Genomic DNA, 11998 nt, shown 5'->3' on the forward strand with positions numbered 1-11998 from the left:
GCTCCCAGGCCATCAGACCTTTCCGGCCAGTGCATGCCAGAGCCATCTCTGTGCCCCGAGGAGGTGCTGACACCTCCAGGGGCTGAGGTGGGAGGGTGGTGTGGGCACTTAACCATGGGCTGAACACCCTCCTCGAGCCCCAGGCCCCCATCAGCGCTCCCTGCTCTGCCTCAGCCCCTATCTGCCCCCTCTCTCAGCAGAGCCACACCAGCTGTGTGGACAAGACCCGCTCTGGGGCTCTGCAGGCACCTCCATGCTCAGCCCCACGGCTGCAGCCTGAATGGGGCAGGTGGCACAGGCTCAGCTCAGAGTTTCATATAAAAATGTATTCAAGGAGCTATTTACAACAAGCACAGGGCTGGTGGGTGGGCTGAGGCGCAGAGGCAGCCAGAGCAGAGCCCTCCTGCCCTGGCAGGCCCTGGGCCAGGCTGGTAGCCAGTGTGTGGCTGAAGCTGCCTCCCTGCCTGGAGGGAACCCTGCAGCAGCCAGGGCTGAGCTCCCACCAGCCCAGCCCCTCGGGGGTCCTGGGGAGCAGCTGCCTCCTGGATCCCCCTGAAGCTCTCAGGTGCCACTGTGTCCCAGGACAGGGGGTCATGGGGGGCCAGCAGGACCCGGGGAGGCCGGGACAGAGGCACGGGGCACGGCAGGCACCAGCCCTGGCTGCTGCCACGTGTGGGGCTGGGCACAGTCCATCTCAGCAGGGGCTACGTGGAGACGCTGACGCGCTGCGGGGCACGTCGTCGCCGCAGGACTCGCACAGCAGAGCTGCTGCGCCGGTGCTGGGGGGTGCCACGCAGGCAGAGGGGGCTCAGCAGCAGCCATAGGTAGAGCAGGACACACGCCCAGCATGAGGACACCTTCACCCAGAAGGTTGACCAGCTGCCATGTGTGAAAGTGGTCTCCAGCACTGCGTTCTCATAGCTGGTGGGAGAGGGCAGGCATTGGGTGCCTGAGGAACACTGACACAGGGTGTCCTGGTGCCAGCTGCAGCTGCCAGGTCACCCCATGTCCCAGCAGCCACATGGCCCTGGGCACATCCCAGCTGCCATGGATCTGCCGCAGCCCTGTGGGCACCAACTTGCTGATGCCCCATGGCCCGGAGCAAAGGGTGACAAGCACAACGCTGCAGCCTGAGCCCCATACCGGGAGCAGGTCAGAGCTGGCAGGGGTGGTGATGCTGAGGGGATGACCACGCTGGCAGAGCTGCAATCCAGGGTGTACCAGCAGAAGGGAAGGGGAGTGAGAGCCAGGAGGGCTGGGAAGGAGCACAGAGCCCTACCTGAACCAGTTGGTGAGGGTCATCATAACATAGAGTGAGGCGAGGAAGAAGACAAAGTGGAAGGCTGAGTAACTGTAGACCACCCGGTCTCGCTCGTCCTGGATGATGCACTGTCCTCCAGCCGGCTCCTCGACTTGCTCACACGGTGCCTCAGTGCCTGGGGGAACACAGGAGCTTGGCAGCTTCTGCTCCCTCCCCTCACCAGCATCCCCAGGCTGACGTTTGCCGCTCAGCACCCACCCTGCACTCACCTCTCAGCTCCTCCTCCATCTTTTCCGGGCAACAGAAGCAACAGGAAGGTTTCTGCAGAGAGACTTGGGGTAGTGGCACCTGCTGCTGGGGTTTGGCAGCCCAACCCCATGGCCACCAGTGCCAGGCTGAGCCCTGCCACAGGATCCAGCCCTGGGGCTGCCCCCACCAGCGGAAGCCCCGGGGGCTGGGATGGGGGCTTAGAGCAGCGGGTCTGGGTGTCCCTGTGGAAGGAGGGCACAGTTGATGGGAGGCAGCATCCTCACTCACTTTAAATTCGAAGCTGTAGACTTTGACCATCCACAGGGGCCCGAAGACCTCAGCGAGGTAGGAGGCTTCATTACTGCGCCCAGGAGAGGGAGAAAAGGTAAGAGGGGCACGCACTACCCCGTGCCAAGCCCCAGCCCGCCCCGTGCCAAGCCCCCAGCCCGCCCCACGGACCCACCGCGGCCGTGCACACACGCACCATGCGAAGAGCACACAGGCGTACATGATGGCAGCCCCCAGGACGGCGACCGTGGTGTCCTCAGTCTGCAGCTCGTCCTGCCGCACGCCCGGGAAGCAGACGGTGAGGTTCTGCCCCTGGTAGAGCACTGCGGGGAGGGGGCGGTGAGGCGGTGCCTGCACTGGCAGCGCGGTGCGGGCGGCCGCGGCACGGAGCACCCACCTCTCTCCGGGGGACGGCTGGACAGCGCGGAGAAGGTGAGGTACATCACGTAGCAGCTGATGATCGAGGACTGCAGCAGCCCTGACCGCGGCTGCCCTGCGGGGACGGGGTCAGGGGTGTCGCCGGAGCCTCGGGAGTGCCACCAGGCAACCCGTGGGCTCTGTCCGCGTGGGCCCCGGCAGCCCCCGTCCCTGCCCGGCTCCCTGCACCGTGGGCTGGACGGACCGGCGGGAGCCCAGCGGAGCCGGGTGCTGGCCCCGAGCGGGGAGCCGGAGCCGTCCCCAGCCCCATAGCCGAGCCCCCAGCCCCAGAGCCGAGCCTCCAGCCCCAGAGCTGCCCCCAGCCCGTGCCCGGCTGCGCTGTGCCCTACTCACTGAGCCGCACGCAGGGCGTGATGGAGATGAAGGACATGATGCCGCAGAGGCTGCCGTTGACGGTGAGCAGCGCCTTGTTGAGGTGGCAGGCGGCCGGGTGGGTGTAGAACTTGTAGAGGAAGGAGAAGGCGGCGGAGGCGAGGGTGTAGAAGGCGGCGGTGGCCAGCAGCACGGCCAGGTACCAGCGCTTGTCCTGCGCCGCGCCCGTCAGCCTGCGGGGGCAGCGGGTGAGCGGCGGCCGCAAGCCCCCAGCCCGCCCCTACCCCGGCACCCACCAGTTCTTGTTCCAGGTGTGCGCGAAGGCGGTGATCAGCACCAGCTGGATCAGGATGAAGGCAAAGCCCCCGCAGACGCCCGTGTAGTGCCAGGCTGGGGGGAGAGGGCAGAGGTGAGGGTAGTGCGGGGGACGTGTGTGAGCCCGGGGTGCTGGGGCAGGGTGGGGGGTGTACCTTGGATGAAGCCGTCCTCGGGGATGAAGAAGCTGGCGGCACAGAGCCCCACCAGTACCAGCAGCTTCGGGAGCCAGAACCTGCGGGGCAGGGAGTGTCAGGGCCCCTGGCAGCCCCCCGCAGCCTCCGTGCCCTGCAGCCCCCTGCCCCAGCCCCGTACCCGTTGTGCAGCTGAGCACGGCAGTCAGCACTGGAGCGCACGTTGAGGAGAAGAGCAGCCTGTGCCAGGTGGAAGCAGGAGGTGCCAAAGCAGACCCGGTACACAGCCGAGGAGCCCACCAGCCGCTCACAGTCTGTGGCCCCAGGCAGGTGTTTGCACACCACCAGTGAGAAGGGCACCTGCAGGCACGGTGAGCAGCGGGACAGGGCTGCTGGTGTGCCCAACACCCCTCCTATCCTCACAGCCCCAACATTCCCAATACCTTCTCCATTCCCAGGACCCTGGGACCCTCAGCGCCCTCAGCATGCAGAGCAGGTCCTACATCTTTAGTACCCTTGGCATCCCTCTCCCCTTGGCACTCCCAGCAGCCCTGTTACTCCCAGTATCCCCAGTATCCCCAGTATCCCAGTACTCCTGGTTCCCCCGGCAATTGTGGCACCGTCAGTGCTCCCAGGACCCCTAAGTGCCCGTAGGATGTCTGGCATCCCAGCACACGCAGCGCCCCGTGCACCCCCCGGCATGCATGGCACCCCTGGCCCCCCCTGCACCCTGCGTGTCCCAGCTCCTGCCATCACCTTCTCGCTGACAACCTGGGCCACAGTGCGGGACAGCATGAGGCAGCACACGGCAGAGGCCAGGACGTGCAGGAGTGTGTAAAGGACGCGGGTGCTGGTGGACACTCGGAGCCCACGGCAGCAGCTGCAGCCACAGCCACTGCACAGCTGGGGGGATCACGGTCAGTGGGGGTCCCGCCGGGCCAGAGCTGCCCCCCGGCCTGGCCCAGCACCCCCCGTTGCTCCAGCCCTGCCCCCGGCCCCGACAGTTCCCCCGGTCCCACCTGGCAGAGCAGCGAGTGCAGGAGGCGGCCGTGTGCCCGTGTGCCCGCCATGGCCTGGCTCAGCTCTGCTCAGCCCCCGCTGCCCTGATGGGATTAGGGGGATTTTCGACTCGTCCCGCCCCACCATCTGCTCGCTGCTTCCTCCTGGCAGCTGCTGCCAGGGCGCTCCGCCAGCAGCCTGCCCGGGGTCTCCCCGTGAACCGCGCCCGTGGGGACCCCTGCCTGGGCCCCGTCCCCTCTCTGGGCTGGGGCGCGGGCCGGCTGGTGGGGCTCGTGGGCTCTGTGGTGTGTCGTCAGCTGCACGGTCCCAGAGCAGTGCTGCGGGGCTGAGCGGGGTGGCTGGGGGCTCGTGGGGGCACTGAAGGGCTGAAGGGATGCGGGACACCCCCGGGGCAGGGGCGGGCGCAACGGTCGCCGCACGGCTGCCGGCAGCAGCGAGCCTGGAGCCAGGGGCAGAGTTTCGGCGGCCAGCGAGGCTGTTGCCGGGCGACTGGCTGGGCACTGGGGGAGACACCGGCGGCTTTCCCCCTTCGCTTCCCGGGTTACATCCAAACCAGGACCCGTCACGCTCCGACCCGGCTCGGCGGCGGCAGCGGGGCGGGAGAAGAGCCCGGGGCCGGGCCCGGGGCGGAGCGGGCGGACCGCGGGAGGAGGGCCCGGGGCGGAGCGGGCGGACCGCGGGAGGAGGGCCCGGGCCCGGCACCGCCCCCGCTGCCGCTCTGTCCCCCGGCGCGGTGCCGCTGGTTCCGGCGGCGGCGCGTGGGCGGAAGCGGGCGGGCGGCGGGATGGCGGCCGAGGGGGACGTGGAGCTGGAGCTGGAGACGGAGCCCAACGGCGGCGGCAGCGGCGGCGATGGGGCGGGCGGGCGCGCAGCCGAGAAGCCGCGGAAACACGACAGCGGCGCCGCGGACCTGGAGCGAGTCACGGACTACGCGGAGGAGAAGGAGATCCAGAGCTCCAACCTGGAGACGGTGCGGCGGGGCCGGGCGGCGGCGGAGGGCCAAGGCGGGGGGCGGCAGGGGGCTGGGGCGGGCAGCGGCGGGGCCGGGGGGCGGCGGAGGGCCAAGTCGGGGGGCGGCAGGGGGCTGGGGCGGGCAGCGGCGGGGCCGGGGCGCTCCCGGGGCCCCGCGGCGCTGACCCGGCCGGTGCTGCGCAGCGCGGTGACTGCGCCCGTCCTGGCAGGCCATGTCGGTGATCGGAGACCGGAGGTCCCGGGAACAGAAAGCCAAGCAGGAGAGGTAACCGCCCGTGCTCGCTCGCTCGCAGCTCCGGCAGCGGCCCGGGCCCGGCCCCGGCACACGCTGGCTGTGCCACTGAACGACGGGGCCCGGCGGTCACTGGGGCTTTGTCTGCTCTTGGCTCAGGGAGAAGGAGCTCGCCAAGGTGACCATCAAGAAGGAGGACCTGGAGCTGATCGTGAGTAGGGGCGCGGTGCTGGGGGTCGTGTCCTAAACCCCAACTGTGGCTGTGGTCTGGTCACCAGCAGTGTAGCTGGCGCAGAGGCTGCTGCTGCATGGCTGCTGCTGCAGTGCTGGGGCCACACGGTGCATGGCCGGGGGACCCCAGCCGGGCCCGGCCCCCGCAGCAGCCGCTGGACCGGGGCTGTGGCTGTTTCCCTGCAGATGACAGAGATGGAGATCTCGCGGGCGGCTGCCGAGCGCAGTCTGCGGGAGCACATGGGCAACGTGGTGGAGGCCCTCATCACCCTCACCAACTGAGCGCTGCACAGAGCGTGGGCTGCAGCCCTGGTGTGTCCTTCCCCAATAAAAGCAGTGGTGCGAGTGGGCTATCACTGTGGTCTGCGTGGTGCTGGGTGTCTGCCCACGGGGCTGCTGATGAAGCTGGGGAAGGGGCTGGAGCACGATTCTGATGGGGAGCAGCTGAGGGCCCTGGTGATGCTCAGCCTGGAGGAGGCTGAGGGGAGACATGAGCACTCTCTGCAACTCCCCGAAAGGGAGATTGTGCTGAGGTGTGGGGCATTGGTCTCTGCTCCCTAGGAATGAATGACAGGACAAGGGGAAATGGGCTCCAGTTGGCCCAGGGGAGGCTGAGACTGGAGCTGAGGCAGAACTGTTTCCTCGAGAGGGTTGTCAGCCTCTGAGCTGGGGGAGTGCCCAGCCCTGGAGGGATCCCAAAACCATGGGTCTGAAGGCCCTGGGTTAGTGCTGGGGTTGGCAGGGTGAGGGGAGGGCTGGGACTGCAGCAGCTTCAAGGGCTTTTCCAGCTGAAATGACTCTGTGATTCTATGGCTGAGGCCTGGCCTACAGGAGAAGGAGGACTGCATTCCACAGACAACACATCCAGAACCTGTAAGAAAACGACCACTTTAATCACACCCCCCCAGGTAGAAAAGCCCGTCCCTGCAGAAGCAGAGTGAGCAGACAGGGCCAGCACTGCTCCATGGTCACCAAAAAGGGCCTGAGCTGACAACAGGGAAAGGACAAGCTGTAGGGAGATGCTGTGGAGCAGACAGGTACACACAAGTCCATCGGATCCTCCAAAGGCGGGTACTGCAGCCAGGGGATGTTGCTGTGCTTACTCCCAACCCTGCTGGGCTCTCGGGGCAGCTGCTGGTGGTGGCAATGTGGCCACAGGCCTGGCCAGCATGGGCAGGCCACTGTCCCTTGTGGCACCTGGGCAAGGGCCCACCGAGGCCGCTGCAGCGTGCGGAGCAGGACTCTGCAGGCAGTCAGGGGTGGCACAGGGCAGAGGGAGGGCTCCTGTCACCACACAAGTCCCGGCACAGCGCTGTGTCGTGTCTGTCTGTGCCCAGGCTGCTGGCAGCGTGCTGCTGCCCGCCCTCAGCCCCCTCCTGCCCCTGTCTTAAGTGGTTTTTCGCTTCTTGGCTGAGGGTCTCTCAAAGACGTCCCGTACGCCTGCTGCCTTCTGCTTGAAGAACTTGGTGTTCTGCGCGCTCTCCTGGCCCCAGGCTGAGTCAAAGGAGGTCGTGTCTTGGTCTACCAAGTGTGTGTATTTTGTTCGTCCTGAGCGCCCAAAGTTCTTGACCTGGGGAGCAGAGAAGCTGGTGAGGAGCCATCCGGGGATGCTGGAGGTGCCCACTGCTCCCCTGCCAGCCAGTACACCCACCTGCATCACTTTGGGCAGGATCGTCTTGTTGAAGTGGTCCTCGAGGGTCGGGGCGCTGAAGTCCCTCTTGTACACCTCCTCGTCCTCATCCTGCAGGAGAGGGACATGGCTGCTCAGGCTGCACCCTCCCAGCAGGCGCCAGCAGCAGGCAGAAGCGTGGGGGCTCTCCCCAGAGGGAGCAGCTGTCCCCGCAGCCCTGCCCAGGCCCTCACAGCAGCACTCACCATGAAGAAGGCTCCGCGGTGGTAGTACTTCTGCAGGAACTTGTACTTGCCCTTCACGGCCTTGTTGGTGATGACCTTGCCGTTGGCCCGGAGCTCAGCACGCCGCTCCTCCTCCGTCAGGTTCCGCATGCGCTCGATCTCTGCCTTCTCCTTCTCCATGCTGGGCAGGAGAGAAACCCCTGAGACCCTCCCCATCTCCACAGCCCCCTCCGTGTCCCGACTGTGCAGGAGCAAAGGCCCCCGAGGCCTGGCAGGAGGGGCTCAGGGCACTTGGCCTAGCCAAGGCTGAGGAGGAAGCCTCAGCTGCCCAGGGGTCTCGGCCTCATGCTGGACGACACTTACGCTTCCCGCTCCTCACGATCCCGTTTGATGCGCTTCAGCTCACGCACTTTCCAGGCCTCGTACTCCTCCTCGTCATTCTCATCATCCGTGTCAAGTGCATCCAGGGCTGCCAGTGAGCGCTTGTTCTCCTCCAGCTCCTTCTTGGCTTCCTCCTCTACGATCTGCAGCAAGGGCCAAGCTGAGCACGCTGCAGGCGCTGCCCCCTCCCACCCTCAGCCCATCCTGCAGCACCTTCAGTGTGTATTTGCGCCTCTCCTCCGCCATCCTCTTTGCCTCCTGCTCCAGCTCCTTCTGCTTCAGGGCTTCTGCTTCTCGCTCCTGCACTGTGATCCGGTCCTTCCTGCAGGCAGGGACCACAACAGCCTTCAGCCCTTCCACAAGCCAGTGCAGACCCTCCCTCTCTTGCACCACAGCCGCGTCCAGCCTTTGCCTTCCTCGGCACGTCCCAGGGCTCCCCCCTCACTGGGGCCTCCGCGCCGCTCCCCTGCAGCCGCAGCTGTGGGAGGAAGGACCAGGCTGTCCCGCTGACAGCTGCTCTCTGCCACCACAGTGCCTGCCTAGGGCTCCCTCCGTGACTTTGGCCCTTGAGGGCTCCTGGCTGCCCAGCTGTGCCCAGCCAGGTGAGGTGAGGGGCCTGCGGCAGCTGCATCTTGCCCAGGGCTGCCCCGCGGCACCTACTTGCGGATGAAGACGGGCTTGAGGCGTGGCTCCATCTCGTCCTCGCTGTCTGTGTACTCCTCGTACTCGGACTCTGACTCAGACTCCTCTCCGGACCGACCCTCATCCTCCAGCTCCATCACCTCCATCTCCTCCGTCTTCCTCTCCTGTGCTCGCTGCCGCATCATCCCGCGCCGGCGCTCGATCTCCTGATGGAGATGGACAGGGAGCAGTCAGAGGCACAGCCTCAGGGTAGTCAGGCAGAATGAACAGCCCCAGCTCGTCAGGCAGAGGTACAGCCCTGCTCCTGCTTCCCTCTCACTCTTCTATCCAACGAGCACAACCTCTGGAGCATTAGCTGAGAGAGGATGTGCCAGTCCCTCCAGAGGCAGGGTGGTCTCTCCAGCGTTCTCTCCCACTCAAGAGGATGGGAACCCAGGAGGGAAGTCCCAACCAGCTGTGACACTTGTCCAGCTCCACCAGACAGCCTGTGCTAAAGGCAGTTCCAGCCTGTGCCCTGAGTTCAGCTCTGTCAGCGCACCTCATCATCGATCTCTTCCTCCTCCTCCTCGCTGGTGTCCTCCCGCTCCAGGCGCCACGCATCCCCCTCCACCTCCGAGTCGCTCTCCCCAACCACTTCAGGCTCCACGATTTTGCGGTGTCTCGCCAGCCTGCAACAGACCCCAGTGAAAGGAAAAGCTTCAAACACAGATAGGCTGAAACGACTCTGAACCATCCCCAGTGAGGCCGCAGTGAGCGCTGGTCCCTTCCCGGGAGGCTGCGGCAGTCCAGCCCTGGCACCTGCTCCCCATCTGCGCTCGGAGAGGGAACAGAGCTCCCAGGGGAAGCCTCCCCGTTACTGGAGCCAAAAGCAGCATCAGCTCCATGGGAGAGGCAAATGGCACTTGGTTACTCCCTGCCCAGACTACACTTCACGTGACACTGTCCTCTCCTGCTACCCGAAGCTTCAGCACACTGTTAATTTTTACTTGGGAGCCTGTTCCCACCTGCACCCCAGCAGCAGCACCCAGGCCTGGCTCTGTGCCCTGGGCAATGGCAATGCCGGCTAGGAAGGGCTGCTCCCGGCAGGGCACGGTGTGGCACAGATGTGAGCAGAGCCAGGGCCTTCCCAGCCTGCCTGCCGCCGCTGCTGCTCCCATCGCGCAGAGCGGGGCCTGCGCTGCCCACCCAGGGAGCAGCTCCCCAGCGCTCACCGCTCCTCCACATCCTCGGCGATGCGGTTCTGGAGGCGCCGGAGCCGAGGGTCGTTGGCGAGCTCCTCCTCCTGCTCCTCGGGCTCCACCTCCTGCTCCTTCGCCTTCTTGATGAACTGGAACTCCTCGTCCTCCTCGTCCGAGGACTCCATGGGCGCGTAGTCGGGCCGCTTCCCGGACACATACCGCTTCACTTTCACCTTCTCCATCGACAGCTCGCCTGCGGGCGACCGGGCCGTCAGCACCACCAGCGGGTGCCCGGGCCGTCAGCACCACCGGCGGGTGCCCGGGCCGTCAGCACCACCGGCGGCGCGGGCCCAGGCCTGGGTCCGGTCCCGCCGCCGCGGCCCGGCCGCAGCCCCCCCGCACTCACCCTTCTCGTTGCGGACGGGCACGGCGCCTGCCGTGGACTGGATGGGCGGCTGCTTCATGAGGGCGCTGGGGACCGCCATGGCTGCGGCGGGAGCGCAGCCGGGCCCGGGGCCGGCTCTGCGGGGATCCAACGGCGCCGCCGACAACGGCTCCGCGCAGCCGCTGCCCCGGAGCCGGAACCGCGGCGTCGCTTCCGCCCGGAGCCGCCCCCGCCGCGTCACCGGAAGCGCCGCTGGGCGCGGGGTCAGGCCCGCGGCGGCGGGGCCGTGCGGGGTACGGGGGGGTGTGTGCGGGGTGTGTGTGGTGCCTGTGCTGAGTGCAGGGGTTGTGTGTGTGCGGTGCCTGTGCCGTGTGCGGGGTGTGTATGTGTATGTGTGCGGAGTGTGTGTGTGTGCGGTGCCTGTGCTGATTGCAGAGGTTGTGTGTTTGCGGTGCCTGTGCTGAGTGCAGAGGTTGTGTGTGTGCGGTGCCTGTGCCGTGTGCGGGGTGTGTGTGTGTGCGGTGCCTGTGCTGATTGCAGAGGTTGTGTGTTTGCGGTGCCTGTGCTGAGTGCAGAGGTTGTGTGTGTGCGGTGCCTGTGCCGTGTGCAGGGTGTGTATGTGTGTGGGGTGTGTGTGTGTGCGGTGCCTGTGCCGTGTGCGGGGTGTGTATGTGTATGTGTGTGGGGTGTGTGTGTGTGCGGTGCCTGTGCCGTGTGCAGGGTGTGTATGTGTGTGGGGTGTGTGTGTGTGCGGTGCCTGTGCCGTGTGCGGGGTGTGTATGTGTATGTGTGCGGAGTGTGTGTGTGTGCGGTGCCTGTGCCGTGTGCAGGGTGTGTATGTGTATGTGTGCGGGGTGTGTGTGTGTGCGGTGCCTGTGCTGAGTGCAGTGGTTGTGTGTGTGCGGTGCCTGCGCCGTGTGCAGGGTGTGTATGTGTATGTGTGCGGGGTGTGTGTGTGTGCGGTGCCTGTGCCGTGTGCAGGGTGTGTATGTGTGTGGGGGGTGTGTGTGTGCGGTGCCTGTGCCGTGTGCAGGGTGTGTATGTGTGCGGGGTGTGTGTGTGTGCGGTGCCTGTGCTGAGTGCATGGTGTGTGCGTATTTGGTTCCTGTGCTGAGTGCAGTGGTTGTGTGTGTGCGGTGCCTGTGCCGTGTGCGGGGTGTGTGTATGTGCAGGTTGTGTGTGTGTGCGGGGTGTGTGTGTGTGCGGTGCCTGTGCCATGTGCAGGGTGTGTGTGTGTGCGGGGTGTGTGTGTGTGGTGCCTGTGCCATATGTGGGGTGTGTGTGCAGGGTGTCTGCGCTCAGCCCCGCCGGCCATGGGGTCTTTTCCGGCCTTTCCACAGCAGAGGCCGTGGCCGCTGGGTTCGATCCGTGTCTGAGCAGTGCCGCAGGGGCCGCCGGCACGGGCTGTAGGGCCCCTGTGGCCCCTGGCTGGGGCAGGGAGCGGCCCAGCGAGGCTGGTGTGGAAGGGACGAGCCGCAGCGGCTGTGCTCGCCATTGCCAGTCCAGCTACCCCGACACAGCACTCGGTGCCACCCGCGGGGCCTGGCTGGGCTCTGGCTGCGCCCTGTGCACGGTGAGACTCAGCCGGGGAGGCTGCAGCTCCCTCTGCATGGCAGCACCCTGCGGCACAGCCCCTCCGGCAGCGCTGGGCTGGGTGGAGAGGCCCAAAGCCATCCCACCCACTCTGCCCGGGACAGCCAGCCCCACCGAGCCCCGTCCCTCCCGTGGCCCTCGGGACAGCCATGTCACAGTGGAGGGCTGGGGGGTCCCTGGGCTTCCCAGTGGCACCAGCAGTGACGTGTGTGTTGGGACACAGCTACTTGATGTCAGGCACGAGGGGTTTTCCACAAGCACCCGGGGGCTGCCCACAGCAGCTTCCGAGGTGTGAGGTGTCACAGGAAAGCCGAGGGCAGAGCTGGAGCGGTTGACGTGCACGAGGTGGCCCTGCTCCGGCATCCAGCCGCAGGAGGCAACACCTTCTCTTGAAGCTGGGCAAAACTATGTCACAAGCCACTGTTGTGGCTGTTGTCCTCTGCTGCTTTCTCGACAGAAAGGAAGAGGTTTGATGTTCCAGGAAGCCTGTGTGCTGGCAGCCTGCGGCAGGGG

General features: G+C 66.5%; 3 protein-coding genes across 3 annotated transcripts; 1 reads left to right on the plus strand and 2 right to left on the minus strand.

Annotated features, from left to right (window-relative positions):
* Positions 1-704: 704 nt before the first annotated feature.
* On the minus strand, positions 705-4114 carry SERINC4 (serine incorporator 4). The gene is given in 12 exon segments (XM_061999789.1): positions 705-921; positions 1280-1501; positions 1503-1582; positions 1799-1871; positions 1995-2121; positions 2196-2291; positions 2570-2781; positions 2845-2938; positions 3019-3098; positions 3179-3357; positions 3754-3900; positions 4017-4114. Coding segments are annotated over 12 exon segments (1578 nt in total). The 5' UTR covers positions 4068-4114.
* A 622-nt stretch (positions 4115-4736) lies between these two features.
* On the plus strand, positions 4737-5805 carry HYPK (huntingtin interacting protein K). The gene is made up of 4 exons (XM_062000037.1): positions 4737-4987; positions 5199-5254; positions 5381-5432; positions 5639-5805. Exons 1-4 carry the CDS (start codon positions 4802-4804, stop codon positions 5732-5734), a joined length of 390 nt encoding a protein of 129 aa, XP_061856021.1. The 5' UTR covers positions 4737-4801; the 3' UTR covers positions 5735-5805.
* A 519-nt stretch (positions 5806-6324) lies between these two features.
* MFAP1 (microfibril associated protein 1) lies at positions 6325-10115 on the minus strand. Its single transcript, XM_062000294.1, has 9 exons — positions 9914-10115; positions 9541-9760; positions 8868-8997; positions 8348-8535; positions 7901-8009; positions 7670-7830; positions 7328-7487; positions 7104-7193; positions 6325-7022 (listed from the first exon to the last, which is right to left on the minus strand). Exons 1-9 carry the CDS (start codon positions 9990-9992, stop codon positions 6840-6842), a joined length of 1320 nt encoding a protein of 439 aa, XP_061856278.1. The 5' UTR covers positions 9993-10115; the 3' UTR covers positions 6325-6839.
* Between the last annotated feature and the right edge of the window lie 1883 nt (positions 10116-11998).

Source organism: Colius striatus, chromosome 7 (assembly GCF_028858725.1).
Source record: "Colius striatus isolate bColStr4 chromosome 7, bColStr4.1.hap1, whole genome shotgun sequence".
Classification (NCBI taxonomy): Eukaryota; Metazoa; Chordata; class Aves; order Coliiformes; family Coliidae; genus Colius; species Colius striatus.